Source organism: Lissotriton helveticus, chromosome 5_1, assembly GCF_964261635.1.
Source record: "Lissotriton helveticus chromosome 5_1, aLisHel1.1, whole genome shotgun sequence".
NCBI lineage: Eukaryota > Metazoa > Chordata > Amphibia > Caudata > Salamandridae > Lissotriton > Lissotriton helveticus.
Window position 1 is genome coordinate 2045371810 of NC_136065.1, and position 23934 is coordinate 2045395743.

The 23934-nt window shown below is 46.2% G+C and overlaps 1 protein-coding gene across 1 annotated transcript in view; it reads right to left on the bottom strand.

Moving 5' to 3' along the window:
* Nucleotides 1-6490: 6490 nt before the first annotated feature.
* LOC144753966 (uncharacterized) overlaps nt 6491-23934 on the bottom strand; it is a 62461-nt gene continuing 45017 nt past the window's right edge. Inside the window, exons 3-4 of the mRNA XM_078641488.1 lie at nt 22503-22610; nt 6491-7206 (exon numbers count right to left, since the gene is read on the bottom strand). Of these exons, the coding sequence (XP_078497614.1) occupies nt 7163-7206; nt 22503-22610 (152 nt within the window). The 3' untranslated portion in view covers nt 6491-7162. The remainder of the gene's footprint in view (nt 7207-22502; nt 22611-23934) is intronic.

The window sequence follows — 23934 nt, forward strand, 5'->3', positions numbered from 1 at the left end:
TTCCACACATTATCATTTATGAGCTACAGAGTAAACGTGAATGCCAGTCTGAATTCTGTGGCCAGTTCAACGGAAAATGTACTGTCTGCAAATGGCAGTGTGCTATCACTGCATGTTTTAATAATATATTTGCAACGGTGCATAATGCTAAATACCACACCTTTATCACTCTGCTGCTGGATGGGCGTGGCTCATTAGCTATATTTTGGTGAAATGCTTAGATTTTCACAGCCCCTAAGACTTCAGTGATGTAACATTGATGGCAGCACCCCCACTCTGAAAATTGCTTCAGCACTACTGCAGTTCATTCATTTACCGTTGTGTCTCACATCGCACTCTCGCAGCCAGGCTCCACGACGCTGGTATACGAGGAACCGCCCTCAACTGGATCTGATTCTTTCTCTCCGTTAGAACCCAGAGGGTCAGACTCCCACCCTTCCTCTCTGAACCCACTGAGATCACCTGCTGAGTACCCCAAGGATCCTCTCTCAGCCCCACGCTCTTCAACATTTACATGGTCCCCCTCGCCGCAATCGTCAGACAACATGGGCTCAGCTTAGTATCCTACGCAGATGACAACCAGCTCATCCTTTCCCCCACAACGAGCCCCGAAGACACCAGACTCCGCTTCCAGGAAGGAATGAAGGACATTGCAGCCTGGATGAACAACAGCTGCCTCAAGCTTGACTCGGAGAAGACTGAGGTCCTTGTCCTTGGTCCCTCCACCTCCGCTTGGGACAACACCTGGTGGCCCTCTGCCTTTGGGAGCCCACCCACTCTGTCAGATCACGCGCGAAACCTCAGCATCATCCTCAACTCCTCCCTCACCATGACCCACCAGATCAACTCTGTCGCCTCCACCAGCTTCAATTGCCTCCGCATCCGCCACAAGACCTTCAAATGGATCTTCCCAGAATGCAGAAAGGCCGTCACCCACACACTCATAACAAGCAGACTGGACTACGGCAACGCCCACTATGCCGGAATCAACAGGACTCTCCTACACAAATTCCAAACCATCCAGAACACCGCAGCCAGACTCGTCCTTGGAACCCCATGGCACGAACACATGATCCAACACCTACAAGACCTCCATTGGCTACCCATCGAGAAGAGAGTAACCTTCAAATTACTCATCCATACCTACAAATCCCTCCACAACATCGGACCCAAATACCTCAACGAGAGAGTCTCCTTCCACAACCCAAAAGGAACCTCTGCTCCGCTGACCTCACACGGGCAGAAACCTCAGGCATTCGCAGAAACAGAACCGGCTGAAGAGCCTTCTCCTACGTCGCAGCCAAGGCCTGGAACGAACTCCCGGTCAACATCATTTGCACCAACACCCTGCACACCTTCAGGAAGAGCCACAAGACCTGGCTCTTTGACCAAACCGAAGCTGCACCCCCTCCCTCCCCCTGGCCCTTGAGACCCTCACGGGTAAGTAGCGCGCTTTATAAGACCCCTGATTGATTGATTGATTGATACATTGTTCGTCATTTGAGTAGTTCTGTAAATAAAATACAAAATATATTTGGCACTTAATTTCACTGATTTTGAAGTGCCGTGACAGCCGTAGCTGCCAAATTACCCAGTTACATAGGTAACGTGCTGCCCCAGTCCAGGTGTTTTATTTGAACTCTAGGACTGGAATAAACAAGACTACAAGTCCCATAATTCAAAAAAAGCCCTGGACTGGCGCAAGACAGAACAATGAACCTGGGAAGCTTTGCTAGGCTGGCGAGCCTGCGGGCTAAGTCACAAGAACTTGCCAGCTTTTATCATGTCTCACACCTTGCACACTTTATCGGGGAGAGGGCTCCTCATTCTATTACAATTTTTGTTTATCGCTGTCACTGGCCTTGTCCGCTGCTCCGTGTTGGCCAGCTCCTTTTATTTTGTTTTGATGCTCAGCAGATTCAGTGTTTGGCCTTGTTAGACCTGTCAGCCCTAGGGTGGTCTTTCCCCGTTTTTTTTCCGCCCTTGCCTTGTTTTTTCCACCACCTTGTTTGTTGGACCTAGGTCTCTGGGCACCTTACCACTGCTAATCAGTGCTAAGGCGCAGGTGCTCTCTCCTACCAATATGGCTGCCACAGGCCCCTGCTACTGCGGAGTGGTCTTTTTAGTAGCATAATAGTAGCCAGGAGCTGGCTGGGACATTAAGATACTGTAGCAATGCCAGCTCGCCTTTTCTGCCCATAGCTTAGACTGTGGAAGGTCCTGGAACCTTCCGGAATAGGGGAGGGGCTACACGTTACCGCCTTAGAGAGTGGTCACCTGACCCAGGGATATTTAGGGAAAGGAGGGAAACCTTTTTGTCAGTTGGGGCATCACTGAACCTAGGGGAACCCCTGCAGTAGTTTTAGGCGGTAGGTCCTAGGGGAGGAACCTATACCACTGGAAGTGACTGGGCCTAAGCACTGCCTTCTAAGTTGAGTAAGGGACTCTGCCAAACCCACTGATCTGGCCCAGTGCATGGGGAGCCCAGGGAATCACCTGCAGTGATCTAAGGGAACCATCCTGACTCTAATCCACCAACTCAACCCCCCCTTCTACCTATCCCTCAAGGAACTACCTGAGAAGGGCATAGAAGCCATCAAGTGCCAAAAGAGCACCTACTAACCAGAAGGACTGCTGGGGGATCAACCAGGTATTAGCGCTGTATCATCCAACCGCTCCCCTGCTCAACCTGTGCCCCCCTGTGCTGTCCTGCCACAGTTGTATGCTAAACTGCCAGAGACTGCCTTCAAAACGCTCTCCTGCTGGGCCCCCGAGAAGCGCTGTGACTCTGGAAGCTGTGGTGCCCCCAAAACGCTTTGTACAGCCCGAACGCTATATCTCCCAAGCGCTCCCCTGCTATGCCCCTTTGAAGCCGCGTGTTAGAGGTGCCGCGGCTTCTGGAGTGCACTGGGCCCTGCCGATATCGCCACAGCCTCGGCGCTTGGCTGGAGAGGCCACCGCGGCTGCCCTCATCATCGCGGCAGCCCTCGGAGCCAGGAGAGGGCCGCCGTAGGGCCGCAATAGGCTGTGCCAGGCCTGGGAGGCCGCGAACACTCCCCACACGTGACGGGGGCACCCGGCCGCGTCATCGGCAGCGCCCCGCCCTTGCATCACAGCCATTGGCCTTCCTGGCCACGCCCCCTGAAGGTGCTCCTGATTGGCTCTGGCGGCCGGGCCTGTCTCCACTGCCCAGCTACTGGCGGAGGCTGCCGCCCCCTTCCTGGAGGCTGGAGGTGCCGTCAAGAGGCCCGGGACCGGTCTCCCAGCAGCGGGGGGCCCGCAGGAGGGTCGGAGCCCTCCCCACCAGCCACTACACGTCCCGGGCGACCGCTTCACCGGCGGGAGGTCCCCCGGCCGGAAACCACTGCAAGAGCTCTCTGAGGAGCCGAAGACCCAGGAAACCGCTCCGGGGAGGAGGGCGGAAGGCCAGGGAGAAGAGCGGGGCCCCCAAGGAGCGGAAAGGGAGCCCTGTGGCCGCCCCGCCCCACGGGAGAAACTGCAGTTGGGCCCTGTTGGCCCCCGTTGTATTCATGAGGTGCCCTGAACTGGGCAAGGACCCTGATTTAGCCTTTGCTGACTGATTCATAATAGAGGTATCCCCTCGTTAGGGGACTGTTTGGGATAGACTGCCTTTACGCAGGAGCTGGGCCCATATTGTGGATGTGTCATAAAGGTTACATCGCCCCTGCTTAGGCCCATGTTGAGGTTATGCCACAGAGGTCCTGATGGTAAATGATTAGGAGACCCTGCTTTATTGAACCTGCTGAGGTCCCAAGTTGTTACTGAAGCCTGCCTAATGAACTGTTAAATGAGTTCTCCTTTAATGAATTATTTACCTATGTTTTTATGATGAAATGTTGCCTGAGTCCTCATGAAATGGATTTACATGTGCCTACAATAAAATGTCGCTAATGAGTTAATGCTGAATTGATTACCCTGAATGATTTGCCAGCCCTGAATTTGATCTAGATAAAAGTATGTTGATTTTAACAGACCAGCTGGTGTGGTGTCAATTATAGCGTGCATTTTCTGTCTCAGTGGGAGTGTATGCTGCACTGCTACTTTACACCTGAGCTTTCAGGTGCCTTCCTGCTCGCGCCAAGCTACCCCCGTGGAATTGGTGACCCCAGTTCTCACAGGCCTAATCGATTACCACCCGTCCCGTCCTCAGCATACTTTATGACGTCACAAAATAAGGACCCATTGCAACATCACAATGCAATTAAGTTACATTGGGACAATTGATTTCTCATCCCACAGAAATTAATACAAATCGCTGGCAAATAGATAGCAAACAATGTGGTTGGCATATTTATGGGTATGCATTTAACAAAATACCCCTTTCCCATTCTCTGTGGTATCAATACTAAATTAATGCAAAACCGAACGAACTACCCTAAAATCCCCCAAATGAGCATTTAATTGGGTTGACTTGAATCCCCACACTCTTAACTCCTGTAAGCTGCGGAGTAACATTGACTGGTTACCAGTGGTCATCTGTAATGGATTTGGTGCCTAGTTACATGAGTAACCTGCGTGTAATTTGGTGCCAAGTTACATGGCACATCCAAGTTACAAGAATAATCAGAAAAAGAGACCCGGTGTCAAGTTATGTAGATAATAAAAAAGCAACCTGGTGTCACTTGACATGAGTAATTAGCAAGAAATCTGGTACATTGCATCATAGCCTATTATTATAAAATTTTTATAGTGCCTTCCTACCTGTTTTTGAGGCCCCAAAGCGCTTCTAGTCCAGCTGTCAGTGGCTCTAATTCTGAGGTTCATGGAGGAGAGAAGGTAGTTGGTGACCGTGTTAGTGCTGCATATTGGTGTAGTGCGAGATACCCCTAGTGTGCTCCTAGCGTGACACAGCTGCACATAAACGTTACGCAGGAGGCGGAAACAGTTTGGGAGGACAGCTTTACAAGTTGGACATACAGACCAGCACGAGGCATCACAAGGGCTTCATTCTTGGTTACCGGAAGAGTTGATAGATTTGATTATATGTGGCAGCTAATTCCATAATTTCCATGTGTGCACTGAGAAGCAGGTTTTGTGGGAAGGTGGGGTTACCAGCAGTAATGTAAATGGCCATACAGTCTCCCCATAAGAAAACCCTAATAACTTACTTCCACCTAAAATGCACTCCAGACTGTTGGGCAGTAACAAAGTGACATCTCACCGGTACTAAAGAAACTTCACTCAGTAGCAGGAGCATCACAAGGGACAGGTGGGTGCCAGCGGGGGCTCTGTGCCCCAAGCCCCACGCATTATAAGTTCTCATTCACCTGTAACAATGTGTTTTCAAATATCAAAACAGAAAGACTTATCCGGTCCTATTTGTGGAATTTGGCGTGGCAACATCACAAGGGGGCATCAAATAGCGTGTTCACCCTCTCCCCACTGGGTGTCCCCTGAGGTGCTCCTCTGATCAGACGTCAAAGCGAGCCCCACAAAAGTCTCGGCCATGGCCCCACAAAAGTGTCTGACATGCCTCTTGGCTACTAAGACAAGCCAGAACTGGTTATTTGGCTGACAAGGCCTTTCTTCTAGGTACCCCTCCCTGGCTAGGTTCATTGTATCACTTCTCTGGACGTTAGCAGGCTCCATGGAGCAAGGACTCTCTCCTTTTACACACACCTGTCTTGATGACTGCTACTCTGGAGCTGCGATGGCCTTGTGGGGGGGTCAGTCTCAGCCTAACACTGGCCGTAGGACTATGCTACGCTCGCGGAGCGTGCGTAGTTTGCGCTACCACGCGCTATGCGTATTGCACATAGCACAATGCAAAAACGCGAAGCGGGCATTTATTGCTTGCTCGCTGTCCTCAACGTCAAGTTGGCGACCGCGAGTGAGCAAAATAACATCCCGGCGAGATTCTCAATGCGGGGAGGTCAGGTTTCTCATTTCGAGTGTTCGCGTATGCTCGCAACCGCTTGCGATGAGAAACAACCAGTCCGCTTTGAGAAAGCTGCAGCTCGAGTACAAATTAATTGAGCGGCAGAAAACGACCACTTGCACTGTGCAAGATGCGGTTTGCAATGATTGCACAGTGCGGACAAGCATCCGGCACTGTGCAATCAGTGCAAACAGCATTTTCCCTACCGCACTACGCAGTACGTGTAGCTTGCGAAGTGCACTTCGTGTAGCTACGCGTAGCGCTACTACGCAAACTACGCCCAGGGTTATCTCAGCCGGACAGCCTCACCTTCAGGAAACTGCTGAAAAAAGTCACCTCTTCCAGCGGTGCCTGAACCGACTGTACCTGTAACACATTTGTTTCAACTTTTCCTTCTTTTTATAAGGCCTTCCTGTTACATTCTATGATCTTGGAAATCTCGTCCTTCATTATATGTACCATGTTACTTGTGAAGGATGGTTCCCTTAGATCACTTCAGGTGGTTCCCAGGTATAGCTGCACTATATAAAACATACTTATTCCACCACTCATATCAACATCACATAAGAGGAAAAACACAAATAGTGCAACTTTTCAAATCTCACCACAGTTTTTTTAATTTTGATTCATAGTGAAAGTTTCACTCTTGCAAAAGACACGGAAGGCTTCCTCCCCCACGCCCCGTGACCAAAAAAGGTAAAAGCGAGAGATTACTGAATTTCGGAAAGGCTGCGGTTTACTTTGAACTACTGTAAACCCTGTTTTTTATTTACTAAAGGAAATACACGTGCACATATTTCAGAGACTCTCAGATTACAGCTTTCATTGGAACAGTCATTTAAAAGTTGTAAAACATAAGTAATCTATAACTAGCCATGAGAAAAAAAAAATTGAAACATGTTGCCAAGTTCCTCTCACTGATTGGTGAAGAAAATGAACCCATCATCATGAGTCTGGAATAATTGCTGCATGCAGGCTTTCACAAGACGAGGAAAAGTGCTTCAAAGGAGCCTTTAAAAACATAGCTGCTGACAGGAATATTTCCTTGCTGGGGTCTTGCCATAGTGTGGTTGCCATAGCTGTCAAGTCATCATTCTATTTAATTCTGTTCTTGAACTCTAGAAAGCGCTTCACCCTTTCCGCTTTCCGCTTTGGTGGCCAACATGTCCAGCCCATCTCCAGTTGTTACATCTTTTTTGCTTCTTTGTTGCTAAGTTGTTATTCGCCATCTGTGATTATTCAAAGATTAGTTCAGTTGTCTGGTCATTCGGTGACGTTGGCATAGTTTGATGAGCCTTTCTTCATACCTGTAATTGGGGGAAAAAGACACAGCTGTCTTACTTCTCTCTACACTCTCTCGGGGAGCCTGGCACGGAATCTAAAGTGCATAGGACGCCCTATTAAAGAAAACATAGGTATTTGCGTGCAATGCCAGGTGTACACACAGCTATAAGAACCAATCCTCCAAACAGCAGTGCCCAGTCCTATAGGTGTAGGAGTTAACTAAATGTATAAGTGTTAGTGAGACAGGGCCGCAACCCAACTAGTAACAGTTACCCAGTATGATGACAGCTGAACGTCTTTCACTCCATGTAACAGGAGCACTTCTCACTGACAGAGAATATACATAACTACTGACACTGACTACCTTCAACTAAACCCTCACCACACTTGCATTCTAGACACAGGCAGAAAAATTCTGCCTCCCCGCTCACAAAGAACTCAGTGCAACAGTCAATATTAGACCACTTTCGCTCAACCATCCACATACTATCTACAGCAACACAACATGTGCCGAACACTCCACTTTTTAAAAATTTTCCATCTGCGATGTTGAAGCTCTGCCAAACCCTTAATCTGAAGTACTTACTGACGTGCACTCTGTAACCACAACTGTGACAGACGTTTAATGCTCAGTAAATCCCCTGGTTCAGCCTACGTCTGCCTCCCATAATGCACTTCCCTTGGCACTTGCTGTTCCTCCACAAAATCTCTCAACTCCCTTGCGCTGGTTTTCTTATTGACATGTTTCCATTTGTCCCCAAAACACACCCATCATTGGCACAAAATATATGATAAGTTCACATGGCAGTAATCACATAGTGTTTTGTGTGGTCGTGTAATTAAGTACAACTTTGCTTGCACTGTCTCTTACGCCAAGATAACTCCACTTTCATTGTTTGCATAGACTCCATTAAAAAAGTCATTAGTTCCTTCAACTTGACGATTACACTGTGGATTGTATAATGCATACTGCCAATTTGTGCCAAAAACCATACATTCGTCGGGAAACATAATAGAATCTATTACAGTTTACAGTTTGCAAAGAAAGACCTTTCCTGCTACTAACTTGTTTAAAATACTTATCATTCTTTTTTGTGGTGGAAAGTTTGGAAACCACAAGAAATTGTATTTTCTTCCTTTGAGTACTAGCATCCAATCCAGATACCTGTACATCTAACTCCTTCAGTTATATCACTAAACGTTTGGATGAAGCAGCAGACCCTAGATTTATGACAAAGTGTTTCTGGTAGCAGTGCCAGTATCATCAATCTAATGCTTGTTACAAAAGATGTGTCCTCAATAAGTCTCAAAACAGAGGGTTGCATGAGAACATCCATCTCCTGATCAATACTGAAATACTATTTTAGAGAGGATAACGTTCAAAACACTTTGCTTGGCACATTTATTTATTTATTTATAAAGTTTTATATAGCGCAAACTTGATCCCGAAGGATATCAGAGCGCTTTACAATTTGAGGCAAAGGTAACAAATCAGAACATCACATAAAGGGCTTAACTTTAAAGGTTCCTCCATGATCAGGACACTTCTGACCCCCTACCTGCATGCTAGGACTCTATGGTGTGACACAGGACGGCTCCTGAAGTGCCCAAAATTGAAAAAATCCAGGTGGGATGGAAGGTCTTTTTCGCAAGTAGTTCCTAAACTTTGGAATTCACTACCCCTAGAGTTAAGACGTCTAGACAAGCATTGTATCAGAAATTGCTTAAGGCATGGCTCTTCCCCATTAATATACTCCCTGTAGTCATTCCCCCTTGGTGTTCTGCTAATTTCTCTCCAGCGCTGGGAAGCCTTAGGGTAGCCATGAGCTTTACAAATTTGCATAATAATAATAATAATAATACCAAAACCAACCTCGACTTTTTCTTAGTGCATCTGACAATAATCAGCAGACTATTACCTTCCAGCCATCAAGTCTGCCTTGTAGACGTATTCATTAAAGGCAGAGAGTCATTTATTCAACCTAGATCATAGTTTGTGAACCATGGGCCTCATTTATGAAAAGTGACGCATCGCTGCGTCAAAACAGCGACGCGTCACTTTTCATTGCGCCCTCCTTGCGACACCAATGTTGCGTCATATTTACAATATGACACATCATTACGCAAGGAGTTACAGATACGTCAGCATTTCTGACGTATCTGCATGGCGCAAAAGTGACGCATTGCTGGAGTGTGTCACAAAAGTGACGCAACGCCAGCAATGTGTCCTTTTACATGGGGCAAGCCCCATGTGAAAGGGCCTGCACCAGTCTTACGCCTGCTGTGAGGCAGGTGTAAGAAATTGACGCATTTGCGTCACTTCTATGACCTTTTCTTGCGTCAGAACGCCCTCCTGCATATGTATACCTGGCGCAGGTATAATGTAGTGCAGGGGTTTACAAAGTGACGCATCTACCTAGATGCGTCACTTTGTAAATTTGGTGCAACAAGACACATTTTTTACGCTGCTGGTGCGTCACAAGAAGTGATGCACCAGCGGCGTAAAAGTGACGCACGGCCTCATAAATGAGGCCCCATGTCTCCATGGTCAGTTTTCAACACAGTTAAGGCCAGCTTTCAACAAACTTTGATCCCATCAGAAAAGTTTCAATCCTCTACACCGCCCATATATCAGCTTTCATTCTGTGTTCAATTGCAAAACTTTTATGATTCATGCTCCGGTGCATACCCTTTGGTTCTTTACTTTTTCCATCATCTTGTGAAACACAGCACCCAAGCACTGTTAACAGCTCTAACAGATTTCTTTCGTCAAAAGATTATACATCTAGAAATAGGTGAGATTTTACTTCATGCATTTCCATCCACTTGGACACGAGCCATTTTGGAGAAAATAAGCATACTTCTGGGAATGCCCTGCTCTTCACTTAGAGGGTTATTGTGTGTACTGAGATTTAAGCAGTATTGTTATTTTGCCTGTGGAGTCTCAGTGCTGACTCCTAACCTATGAAATACTCTTTCATTGTCTCTGTGCCTCACCTTTAACCATGTTCGCTTTTGTGAAGGTCTTTAATTCTGCCGGGTTGCTACCTTCGGCTTGAAGTATGTGCTCCTGTCTTATATTGCGTTATGCTCTATAACTTATTTTGTGCACATACTGCACATTGTCCTACATTGCCTCCTAAGGCCTCCTTTATTTTTGGGCCTAAGAATATGTTATTTACAACTTTTTGAGCCTATTCCATTCCTGGATGTCCTGACCAAGGTGTTTCTTTGCATTGCTTCAACACTTCCTCTTGTAATCATTTTTGCTGGTAGAAATATTTTCTTTTTCCGGAAATAAAACTTCTTTTCTTTCTTTCTCTTAGTTGCATTTTCTTCAAGTCACTCTATTTCTTTTACAGTCTGCTTTATATGAAAGAGCAGTTTCTGAACTAGTGAACCTTGCTAGGTGGACACAATAGTTGGTGGTGAATTACCAACAGGCTCTGCTTCCTCATGCTCCTGTCGTGCATGCAGGGGTGCTCCGGTCTTATATGCGGCAGATTGGCTCAATTGGAGTCGGAAATTGGGGAGCTGGATTGGAGATACAGGGAGACAGCAGAGCAGCTGTTATTGGGAAATATGCAACAGCACGGGCATATGAGGAAGGAGAACGTCCAGGAGCAACACTTGACGCACTCCTACACCCTAGGTGTGAGGATGACACGATTTTATCATTACAAGATGAACAGGGGACGCCCCTATATACGACTGACCAGATCTCAGAATGGCTTCGCTGGTACTATTCGGACCTATACACGCCAAGACTCTCGCAGGATGACAGTGCCACAGCCGATTACCTTGCACACCTTGCCATGAAGTGACTTTTGGTAGAACATAGGGAGCACCTTATGGCCCCATTGCAACCCACTGAGATCTCGGCGGCTCTGAAGGGCATACCTATCAGTAAAGCACCAGGCACTGACGGGGTAAGGCCTATCAAGATTTGCTCGTTCCACACTTGATAACTCTATATGAAAAGATGGCAGAGGAGGGCTGCATGCCTCTATTGTTGCACGAGGCACTGTGGGCCACCATACTGAAACCAGGCAAACCGGCCGATTGTTGTGTGTTCTATAGGCTGTTATCACTACTGAACGTAGATACAAAATTATTTGCAAAGATACTAGTCAACCTGCTGGCACCGTTGAGCCTGGGCGTAGTGGGCCCGGAACAAGCGGGTTCATACTTGGTAGAACACTATCGTACAAACTTCAAATGCTTTTTGGTACAATTACAAACGTCGACCCAGATGTGCATGCAGTGATGATATTTTTGGAAGTTAAGAAAACGTTTGATTCAGTAGAATGGGGTTTTATGCTTGCAGTTTTGAGGCGCATGTGTGTTAGAGATGTATTTTAAATATCTCAATAAGGTGTATTATACTCCAGATCATCTATTCAGATATGGATTGGGCAACAACCCTAGTACCCGTTGTGCGGTAGAAGATGCAGAGTTTACCCATGTGGCTTGGTTTTGCCCAGGTATGCAACAGTTCTGGCAGGGGGAGCTGGAGGAGATTACGGGTGAGCGTATGGAGGCGACCCCTTTGCTCGTGTTGTTGGTTTACGATAGAGATGTTCCGATGGCTATTCGGCACCTAGTGGTCATTGGCATGCATCTTGCGAGGCGTAGAATAGCACTGAGATGGGCTCGAGGCCCACTCTCGGCTCTGAAAGATTGCCACGTAGATATGGCATACTGTAAGTAAAACACAATCAGATATCTATCGCAAATTGTTACTGATTTGCAGCCGTCCAAAGGATATCTGGGGGCCCTATCAGGCTTTCTTGGCCCAGGCTTGGGAAGAAGCAGGTCCCACAGTGAACAAACAAACGGGAGGTTGAATCCCTAGCAGCAGGGGAAACACTAAAAAAGCAGTCAAATCAACAATCAAAGTAATAAGCTGAAACGTGGCTGGATTAATCACCATGCTGTTCAATAAAGGCGTTTTTGAATACTTGAACACAGCGGCCATCCTATGCTTCCAAGAAGTATGAGCTACAATTTCACCCACCTCCATTCTAGGGTACCATGCAATCCACACAGCAGCACAGAAGAAGAACTTGTTTGGGAGACCTACTAGAGGCCTTTCCATCTTTGTCAAGCTTGACCTGTGGCTAAATACAAAGGAATTAAAAAACCTGATGCATGATCAACAAGCCCTTGAACTGGAAGGCTTGACAATGGATGGGAAAACCACTCCTCATTATGGTGATAAACTTGTACATCAACCACATAGGGACGAGAAAAGAAAGGTTTTTACAAACATCTCTGACCAGATAAAAGATGTTGCTCTACTATGAATACCCAGGGCATAAGTGAATCGTAGACGGCGACTTCAACATTCACAACCTGTGCCAACCTGGGGTCGATCCTAAGGTTATACATCATAATTTATTAGAGCACTGCATCAGGGAATTTGACCTCCGCTCGTGTGAACCGAAAGACTCCCCGGAGGACATATTAAAACCCCCTTTTAGAAAGATTTCAACACTGGATTATATCTTCCTGAGCAAATATCTTCTGAGCAAATGCAAGATTCACCAAGTTCAGACCAGGACTGAAGGTGGCCATCGTCTCCTCTAAATCACGGTCAGTATGAGCGCTAAGACCCACACGGCCCTCAATCCGGCTGGCCAACAGATCCCAGAATTAACTGGGGCTACGGCAACAAACTTTTATAGCACAACTTTAATGCAACTTTTACAACTCCTGCCACCGACCACAGAATTACTCTAGTAGGGAAAGACTGGGGGGCCATAATAAGAGAACTACACACAGCTTTAACTTCCCATAAGGATCAAACCAAATTCTGCCTGCTTATGAGACACAGGTCCTCCTCATACCCCACAAACAAAGGACCTCATTTATGGGTTTTTTGACGTAGGGCAGCGCAGCAGGCCGAGCTGCAGTGGTGCCGTACGGCAAAAGAAAAGGGCAGTGCATTTCTGTCCTTTTCCCCTGCGTTGGAGCACAATGGGCTGCCATGCACCAACGCAGGCACCTTTGCACCATGGTGCATGGGTGACTGCATTGCGTGGAAGATTATTTTTGTGCAGGAAGGGAAACCTTAACAAGAGGCTTTTTCCTCTTTCTATGTGTGCTGCAGAATGCAGCACACATAGAAAGAGGAAAACGAGGAGAAATGAAGATATTTTTCCTCATTCTCCTCGTTGTGCCTCCCTTATGCCTCCCCTGGGGAGGAGCACGTTTTTGGCACAGCCTCAGAGTGGGGCAGTGTAAAAAGCCATGGATGTTGCTGGGAACTCATGCAGTTTTCAGGTTGAAAGAGGAACATATTTAAAAGGCCATTAAAAGCCACGTAACGTGGCTTTATGGCCATATAAATATGCCAGTGACACATTGTGCCACTGGAACGTCAAACAAAGTGACGTTCCGGCGGCTCAAAAGTGCTGGTAGGGCCTCATAAATAAGGCCCAAAGAGTTTAAGCTTAGCAAAAGGACGTCATCTGGTTGAACTGAGATTCAGAAGAGAGAGGGGTTCAACTACTAAAAGCATGCTGAAAAAGGCAAGAAGGAAACACAAAAAGAAAACCCAGCTCTGAAACAAAAGTACATGGAGGATGAGTGGAATCACATTTACACTTAGGTGGCCTCAAGTAAGTTGTGAGAATTCTGGGGCTACATTAATGCCCTGTGAAGTAAATCCATGTATAAAGAGAACGCGGCCTCAGCAGAAGAATGGATCGACCATGTGACAAGCCTCTATTCAGACAAAACAAATTCAACTGCCACATCAGAAACCCTGCTCACAGGAGCTGTAGAGGGTCTAGAGGAAAACCCAATTGTAATAACTGAAAAAGGAGGCAGCAATCATCCTAAAGTTAATTCGCAAGGACGGAGGCCCATGCCCAAACATCCTACCTGGTAGCATCTTCAGGGAGGAGACCAAGCTGTGGGCACCTTACATGTCTAAACTCTTTAATGAATTCATTCTATCATCCACCATCCCGGAGTCACGGAAAGGCTACATCTTGCACCCAATACATAACAAGCATTGGCATAGCCAGTAGGTCTCGCTTTTGGGCCCTTATAAGTGGTTAGCCAGAGCTTTTGGCTTTACCAATGTGTTTAAACTATGGTGTAAAGCAGTGTGGCTGCTGTGCAGGATGTTGAAAAGTTATATAAAAAAGTGTTGTAAGCATTTTTGTTATCTTATATATAACCAAGCAGATATTATGTACAACTAAACAACCCTATTAAAAAAAATTAACATAAAAAATGTCTTCTAGTAATTTTGTTTTTTCAATGCTGGCAAATTATTCCTGCCTGTTCTAATGCTTGTTTGTTATAGCTTTTTTTGTTATGCTACACACTACGACAGTCAGACATGGGATGATCGCTACAAAGGCCCATTCCAGCAAATCTCCTTCACCATTTCTCGCTCCGAACCGCCCTCCTCAGAACTAACAACATTAAAGAAAATATCATGTTGGAAAACTCAGTACAGCAATCAGCTTAGTATACTATGATCATAAGAAATACAAAAAAGAGACCTGCAGGGCTGCTCAAAGCTGCCAGCCTATTGAAAACCATAAGTTTTGCACCTCTCTTACAGCTCTCCATCCTCCACACTGATACCTGCAGCCTTCTATAGCATAACTCCAGCTTGGTGGTCATCAAGCATGATATGGAAACACTCCCGACACAGAATCAAAAAACAAAGACAAAAGTATTTCGACCACACATCCTAGATGATGTAGCTTGTTGCACATGCAGGCAGCACCCCAGCGCCCCACAGGGATAGTAGGGCTAAATATGTGCAACAATACAATATACTGTGGTTGCTGTTTATAATTATCCTCCACTCTTTTCTCTATCTGATGGGAACCACTCCGGCTGGAGACTGCCAGCAACTGTTATACTAGTAGAATATTTGGATCATATTTTTTCCCAGAGTGACATCAAATCAACCAGGTCCAAAATCAGCTTTTCTGTTATGAGAAGTAGAGAGAACATAGGCTATTACAAGTAACTACACCGATGATGGAATATTTGAAGAAAGTGGTGTAATGACGAGCCTCACTATAATTTTGTAACACTAAAATAGTGCACAAACGATCACTCGTATTAGATTTGGTGCTTTTAAAATGTTATTTTTGCTCTGTGTTTAACTCTTCTCCGTGTTTACATTCCTCCTGTAAGGAGCATTTGTTATTCCCTCAAAGATATGTGCATATTAGGCAATACGGGGAACATTCTGTTAAATACTAGAAGCACAATATTATTAATAATGCTTACATGAAAATCCTTTCGAGTGAAAAAGAAGATTCCCAAACGTGCAACCTTACCTCCCTTCTCCTCAAACATCGAAATGCCTTTACTTTGTTTCTGACAGTAAACAACTTTAATATGCCCCAAAAAATAGAGAAGGGTTTTCAGAGAGCTGGCTTTAAAGTGACTGACATGGAAAGAACCAGTAGTAGGAAGGTCTTTGTAGCTGTCCTTCCCATTAAGGGTTGTGATTGGTTATAAAATGATGAGCCGCCCCGAAAACCACAGTCCACCCATCTCCGAAGCAACCTACAATAGCGGAAAAGTCTGCCCCTAAGCCTTTACCGGAAAATACCTCACAAATGCTCTGGAAACAATGGCCCAGTCGCAATACAGTCAACAAAAAAATAATAAAAATACAAGGAGGATGGAGAGCTTGGTTTACTGGTGGAAGACAAGCTCTTCACAACACAATCCAACACGGTCTTTTGAGCGAGGCGAGTGAGACTCTAGTTGTCGGTGGATCTTCACTTCATTTGCCGGCAGTAGCCTATGACCTACCAGGAGGTGTCTAATGTTCAGACATTGACAGACGTGGAGGTGTCAGTTGGCAGTGGAGCAGGAGGCGGGCTGTGTAGCGGCAAGAACAAGAAAGAACAAGCATTGGCCGCGCGGCTGCGAAAGTCATTGCGATCGTGATCAGGATGAAGCGCTCTGTGCTCGCAAAAAGCTCCCCAAAAAAACACGCGTAGTGACGAGAGTGTTGCGCACACGCGCGACAGGAAAAAGTGTTGTGCACGTCACGGCGCTTGTGCGCGTAATAGCAAGCTGTAGGCTGGCAAGGTAGCACTTTTGAAGCAGCTACTAAATGTTTAGCCAGACAGCGCATGCGCTGGCTCAGGCGAGACCTAAAAAAGGGAGTAAACTCAATACCGGGAACCTACAGGCCGATTGGGCTTTTAGATGTAGATAGGAAAGTCTTTGCGAAGGTCCTCCGGCATGAACTAGAGTCCTGGATAAAAGGTCAACAACATCATTCCATTCTACCAAAAGGGATTCTGGTCAAATGCATCAACAATGGACAATGTGATCACTTTGTCCGATTTGGCGTCCAGGGCCATTAAAAAATCTACAAACCCACTCTACGCCTTTTTCATCGATTACAGTGCTGCGTTCGACGGAATCGACCAAAACACACTATGGGCCAAACTCACCACTTAGGGGATCCCAAAACAACATCTAGCAGCCATCACTGCCCTGTGCACTTACGCTCATTAAAGAACAGCATGGCTTTTTGGGGGGTACTACCCATATCCATGGCGGGTAGGATTGCCCTGATAAAAATAGTGGCTCTGCCCAGATTACTGTATTTCTTTACCACACTACCTGTATGGGTGCAGGGTGCGTGATTCCGAGAACTTGATCCATGCTTGTTTCCTTTCATATGCAGGACTGGCCGACGAAGGGTGGCCTTCGCGACACAGAAACGCTCTGCAGCAGAGGGGGGTCTAGCTGTCCCGCACTTCGAATCATACTACCTGGCAGGGCAATTACAGAGGCTTACACAGTGGGTAGCTGGGAGACTGACATCAGATAAGGAGGTAGGCCCTTTCCCCCCTGAGGGAGACATACTACTGTGCACCCTCCTGAGAACCGCGGGACGCCGCAGCAAGCACAAATGAATACAAAGTGAAACGGCAAGGCTGGCACAGGTGCCTCCAGAAGACACGGACGACGACCCGACGGCCCTACTCCCCGGACCTACCAATGACCATGATCCGAGCACTACCACGTGGGGGTCAGTGGAGGGGGCTAAAGGACTGGACGCAGGCAGGGGCTACACAAGTGGAAGCTTTTACAAGGACGCATTTAGAATGGAGTGGGGGTATCCCCCAAGGCCAGTTTTTGCTACATAGAGCGATCACCAGAGCCATACGAAAGCACTGGGGGGTGGGTAACTTAGAGCAGACCATCACTCCACGTGTGGATACTTAGGAACAGAGGGGGCACCATAAAGGCCATCACTTGTCTTTACAGAGCAATAGGCAGTGACGCCATCATACCTCTGACAGCAGCTGAGAGACTGCTGGACAGAAGACCTAGGCAGATCCTTATCGGACAAGGACTGGGAGAACATAATGGATAGGACGCTCAAGGTCTCAAGAAATGTCTGCTTTGGACTGATCAGTTTCCACATTCTACACCGGGTTTAGCTCACCCCAAATCGTATTAACTGTTATTTCCATAGGGAAGATGCGGGCTGCCCAAGATGTGGAGAGGTGGGTGCGGATCTTCTACATATGTTATGGCACTGCCAGGATTTGACACCTTATTGGCAGGCAGTGACAAATGAAACAGCTAGAATTATCGACCGAGAGGTCACGTGCACACCGGCACACTGTCTTCTTAACCTATTCCCCCACTCGGCTAAAACAAAGGTCCCCGACAAATTTCAGGACTTGGCTTTCAATCTAGCCAAGTGGGAAATTACTAGTCGATAGAAAGCACCAGGGGGGGGCGGCATAGCTAGGTGGAAACATGAATTGGATAAATGGGTGGGCTGTGAGGGCAGGATCCTGCTTAGGAATGCACAAATGGAACTAGGCAAAATTGAGAGGGCCAGGGCATGGGAGGCACTAGCAGAGAGCATCAGCATGAGACACGAGGACCTGGAGTCTAGAAGCACAACACCGGCGACACAATCCCAACAGGGAAGCCCAATACATTACGAGCCAGAAAGGACCAGAGAGCAGGCACCACCAGCGGAAAAATCCTAGGATTAACCGGGGAGAACAGAGGGGGTTCAAAGATGAAGACCACCAAAGGGAGAGAGGGATATCACCATAGTAACCAATAAAGAGCATCACATGTACACATAGACTGACACACAGCGACCTGCAGTCGGGACGCGGGGGGGGAGTTGTGGGGGTTTGTTATCACAGGAACAGCTGCATGATATAGTTAATGCATTAAACAAAATGAATAATGGCCGAAAGCCAACACAAAATATGTATGTAACTGGACAAATGTTAATAAGCAAATGGAAATAAAATCTTTTTGCAAAAAAAAACTCACTGCCCTGAACACAGATACCTGAGTTCAGATTAATATAACTCAAATTCATGACACATCAGAAATTTACACAAACAAATGCCTGAAACAGGGATGTGTTATTGCCCCATCCAGTTTAATCTGTGTACATCAGATTTAGGCTCGAAACTGATGAAAGAAAATCTCTTTCCACCAAAGTTAAGGCCCATAAAAATACCCATTATACAGTACACGGGTGACCTGGTGATTCTGGATCACACACCCATTGGCATGAGGAGAGCACAGAGCATACTACACATCTATAATACTACCAACTCTCTGCCTGGTCGCAAACGCCATAAAACAAAGTTCTGATCTTTTGACAAAAGGTCACAAAACACCACTTATCATGACACCTGGGCCACTTAATCATAGCCACAACTTGTAAATATAACTATCTTGGTGTTTGGCTGTAATAAGCAAAGGCCTTTGAAGAAAAAGCTGCCAAACTATTGTTTGCCCTAACTTCACCTCAACAGCCCTATAACTACATTAAACTTTAGCACAGAATGCTTCACCAACCCAGCTGTCACAACGCAGCACATGAAGAGCACCCTAAAGAAACACTATCTGTCAAAGGAATGGGATCTAAACATAATCAAACACACCCCGGGCGCCATGGGCTTTGCAAAATCCTACAAAAACGTTTAATGCCAAACATACTTGACAGCGCCCATGGGAAGACACGCCCTAAGAAACATATTATTGACTACACTCCTGAGACTGCCTATGTGGGAATACAGATCCCACTGAGAAAAAAACCCAGGGCAAAGGCAGCGCAGGCTGCTCCCCTACACTTTGGAATCCACAGGACACCTAGTATCCTGCTGCCCTGTGTTGCTTCCCCAAAGGCAAATCCTCTTAAGGCCCCTGTTCTTGCAGCAGGGAATAAGAACGTTCACAGAAACCAGGGCTTATATTCCCTCGTCTAACGTCCCCATGGAAATAGCAAGCATTGGCAAGTTCTTTGCCACAGTCGGAAGGATACTGAGGGACCATAGCCCACGAGTGGGTCTACACCACCAGGTTGCAGCAACTACTAACTTGCACAAATTTAAACACACAGCCTGCAGACCTGAGGGCTTGCATACTCTATTTTACCGGGACTTTAAGGCATTGCTTCTTTTAGCCTTTCACCAATCCTCTTATCCAAGCAGTATCTTATTCTTGGCACATATTTGCACGTACGTGCATCGCGTGTTGTATTCTGCGTAAGTTGAGCACTCCTTGTCAAGCTCACACTTGACTGATTCAACCGCCTCTATTGCTCCTTTTATAGGTTGGCCGTTCTTAACTTGCTTTTATGAGATACACGCATTGGTCCGTCTCTATGGTACTTTGAAATATATTTGCACTCACTACCTGCACACTGCACCCCGGGCCCGCACCAGTCCATTTGTATGGCACTTTGCACTTTGAAAGATATCTGCATTGCTTGTTGCATCCTGGGCCAGTAAGACCCCTCCCTGTCAGCACTAGCATTACAACATTGTTTTTACTGTGTTCTGCGTTCAAATAGTTTTTTTTGATGAGTCACCCGCATTGGGGCATTGCATATTGCACTTTGAAACACTCTTACACTTACATTCTCTTTTTGCTGCTCTTTTGTGTGTTATGCACAAGCTTTATGCCGCCTAAGCCACACGATAAGAGACTATGCCTTATGACTTCGATGCAAGTGCCCCCAAAGCAGCTGGTATTGAACATTGCACTCTCATTTGCTGACATAATACGTCCGTCAAAGGGCAGACCATATTCCACGCCCTCCATTCAATTTCTGGATCTCAAAGGGTTTTAAAGGATGTATGGTCTGCCACCTGGATTGTAAGGATTTTCGGTACAATGTCATGTTAACTTGTGGATTTTAATGGACGTATTGCCTGCTTTTATGTCATATGATGGAGTTGTAAAGATGTTAATTAATCGTACAATAAACATTCATATTCCTTCATAGGGAAGAAGCAGCGAATGGTGAGGGGAAGTGTGGACCGGGCTGGGGCGGTACTGATCGGCAGAGGTGGTGTCTACCGACAGACTGGATCAGAGGAAATGTTGGTGTGTCTCCTTCCTAGAGGAGCTGTATTTACCCTGGAATTAGTGTAACCAGAACCATAGGACCTCCTTGGGGTGCTCTGTATCCTGTCAACATACTGGTAGCCCTGAATGTCTGATTTTTGCAACTCACTTTTTTGTACTTCACAACTCAGTTTGGTCTGTGGAATGCCAATAACATACCAGTCATTATTTTATGTATGGTTATTTGAAATTCAAAATAAAGTACTAAAAGAAAAACACTGCTTAAGCACTAGAAGGATCTCAACTATTCACCAATCTGGGTGTTTTATTGAGCAGTTAATGGTTGGGTCTCACAATCTGTCACACACCTGGCTGGATGAATGAGACTGTGGCTCTGATACTGAAGCAAACCCATCACTCTTGTATCTAAAGGGAAGCGGATGTGAGAGATGGTGCAAATCTGCAATAGAAACACTCCAGTTGGCCCCACCGCTCGCTCTTATGTTGGGGTTCATCCAGGGAACCCCTCCCTCAGGGCTCATGTTACTTACCCATCGGCTTCTCATAGTAAACAAGAACAAAACTCTAAAGACCATTTATCAATGCATTAGATCACATCTCATACTTATGTGATGTTCCTGGGAAGGGGCAGATGCCAACCCCAGAGTCCAGCAACACTCCCCAAGCAGCATCAGCAGTGGTCACACATGCAGAGCGCCAACAGGATCAGTAGTTAACATACAAAGCACAGTTCAGACAAGTAATGGGTACCAAGGTGGGAAAAAAGGAGAGGCCTGGAATAGAGGGAAGATAAGTACAACGAAAGTGCAACAGAATGCCAAACAGTGAACGAGCCCCCTGCAGCGGGAAACCTCACAGCGATTGAAGTTGCAAGGCAACTTCCACCTTCCTGACTCTACTTAAGCTAACCCAGAAGGGCAGACCAAGCTGCTTCTGTGCTCCTATTGGTCCTCCACCAGTCTCTGATCTGGCTCCACTTCCTGTTCTGTCTCCCCAGCCCCCACAGGCCCAGTCTCCACCTTCACCATCCTTCTTTCAGTTCTGATTTTCTCTGTACCCTATTCTCCTGTTATTTCCCTCATTTCGTGTCCTTCATTAAACAAGCTTTTGCCTCAAATTATTGACACATACAGAGGCAGCAGATCAAGATCCAAAAAGTATACTCTTGGTAGGAAGGTTTTTTTCCTGGAGCACTACATACTGCTTTACCGAGTAGTATGCTGATGCTAAATCAAGGATAGAAAGAAAACTCTGAACTTCTCTCATAAACACAGGAAAGGGAATTTGTCCACCCATGTTTTATGCTTCACACCCCGCAAATCCTTGCACAATCTCATATCTCCCAAATTTGTTATGGCAATGTTTGTTGAAGAAAGCCACAATGAATCTGTAACAGGTTATGCAATTCCCAGATCGCACCATTTCACTTATTTGTTTACCACCTCCTGCCTCACCATTAAGGGCACGTTTCTCAGATTGTCTTAATTGGCGCAAACCCAGATTTATTGAAGAATCCCTTCAATTCTGAACACTTCCTTGAATACTTGCTGCATCCCACGGACTAGTACAAGTCGCATGGTCAGTCATTTCGGCCTGAGGGTTGTCATGTAAAGCTGTGGTGAGCTTTAGATTCAATATGTGTCTGCTTAGTCAGACTGTACTGGATGAGTTGGACTGACCCTTTATGTCCTTTTCTGGTGAGGAATAGCGGTGGAGTTGCTCACTCTTCAGCTGTTGTAATTTTTATGCTTGCAACATAGCATTCGTACAAGACCCTTTCCAAGCATTCATCACTCGACTGACTCCAGGCATTCGTACAGAGCACGCTACTCTGTATAACAACTGCCCCACCACTCTACTTCATACTGCAAATATCCAGAGAGTAAATATGCGGGTGCCTTGCAAGGATTTCATGTTCAAATAGTGGTTGAAGGGATGGGGAGGATGTACTCACCTTTTACAACACAAAAGCTAACAATCAAGATCAGCATAAGAACTTTGGCACCTAGTAGGGCTCCCAGCGAAGCGTGAACTCCGTAGGATGTGCCTTCGATATCAGGACCTGCGTATACAAAGGATAGTGAGATCTGTCAGAAATGATCAGTCTTCCACAAAATGCAGATCTACGGATCAATGAGATGCAGTAAGAAATGTAAACAAGCCCTTTATCAACAATACTACCAATGCCTGTACTAGGGGCGCGGGACCTGTCTCTGGGCCACCTTCATATTCTCGTATCTGCACCTGCCGGCTGCTCTTTTTCCTGAAGTTCCCTTTTACAATCTACTGAGTGGGAGAGTCCGTTTACTTCTCACCAGGTCTGGTGGGTTTGTCAATGGGACAGTAACAGCACCTCTCAGTTGGGAACATCTACTTCTAATAGCACAGCACTTACACTTCCTAGCAGGAGGCTTCTTTACTGGAAACAAACAGTGATATCACTTCTATGCAGGGCCACTATCCTTTAAATAAACAGGACTAGCGCCTTGCAGCAGGCCAACAATACTTTTAATGGATAGATACTGTAAGTTTAATGAGGAAGTTGCATCATTCTCAGGAGACCTGCTATAATTTCATGGATAAGCTGGATCACTTTCTAGCAGCCTGCTGGATTTATAATGGGGTAGTTATAGTTACACCACTTCCCAGCATGTTTGCTGTATATTTAAAACACCCCTCTCATTAGGTATGCTATACTTTACATGGGACCCTTGCATACTTTTTTAACAGAGCTGTTGTATTTTTAATATGATGGCACCAGAACTCCCCACGCATTCGCAGGTATACTAATCTTTTCATGAAACAGTTGAATCACTGCTTTGCAGATTTCCATATTTATAAGGGGACAGCTGCACCGCTTCCTAGCAGAACTACTGTACTTTTATGGAACAAGCAACCCTCAGCAGGTCAGCTGTCCCTTTCATGGAATAGTACTGCCATTTCTCAGCAGGTTTATTGTATCATTTTTGATAAGTGTCAATATACTCCATGTACATCTGTACCTTTAAGGAGAAAGCGAAGTTGAGTAAGTGACTTTTTTGCACTTGTGTGCACACAGAGTGTGGGGCCTGTGGTATAAAATTGTCTCTAGCAGCAGCTCTATACTCAGGACGTACCTGCAGTAAATGTGGGAGAAGTTTTAGGGGTTCCTTAAGAATCTGGCAACTGGGTCGGCAAGCCACTTGGGTGGTAGAGGACTCGCCTCTGCCTGCCACGCAGTGACCCACCCACCCTACCCAGACATCCCCGCCTATTGATGGGAATTTTTCATTGAAAGTTCTACTGCTGACACACTGGAGCACTTTTACTGAAATTAGCTTATTGCTGGCCACCATACTGCGTCATGCTAGCTTGCTGGAACAGCCAGCTTGCAAAGTGGGAGTTTG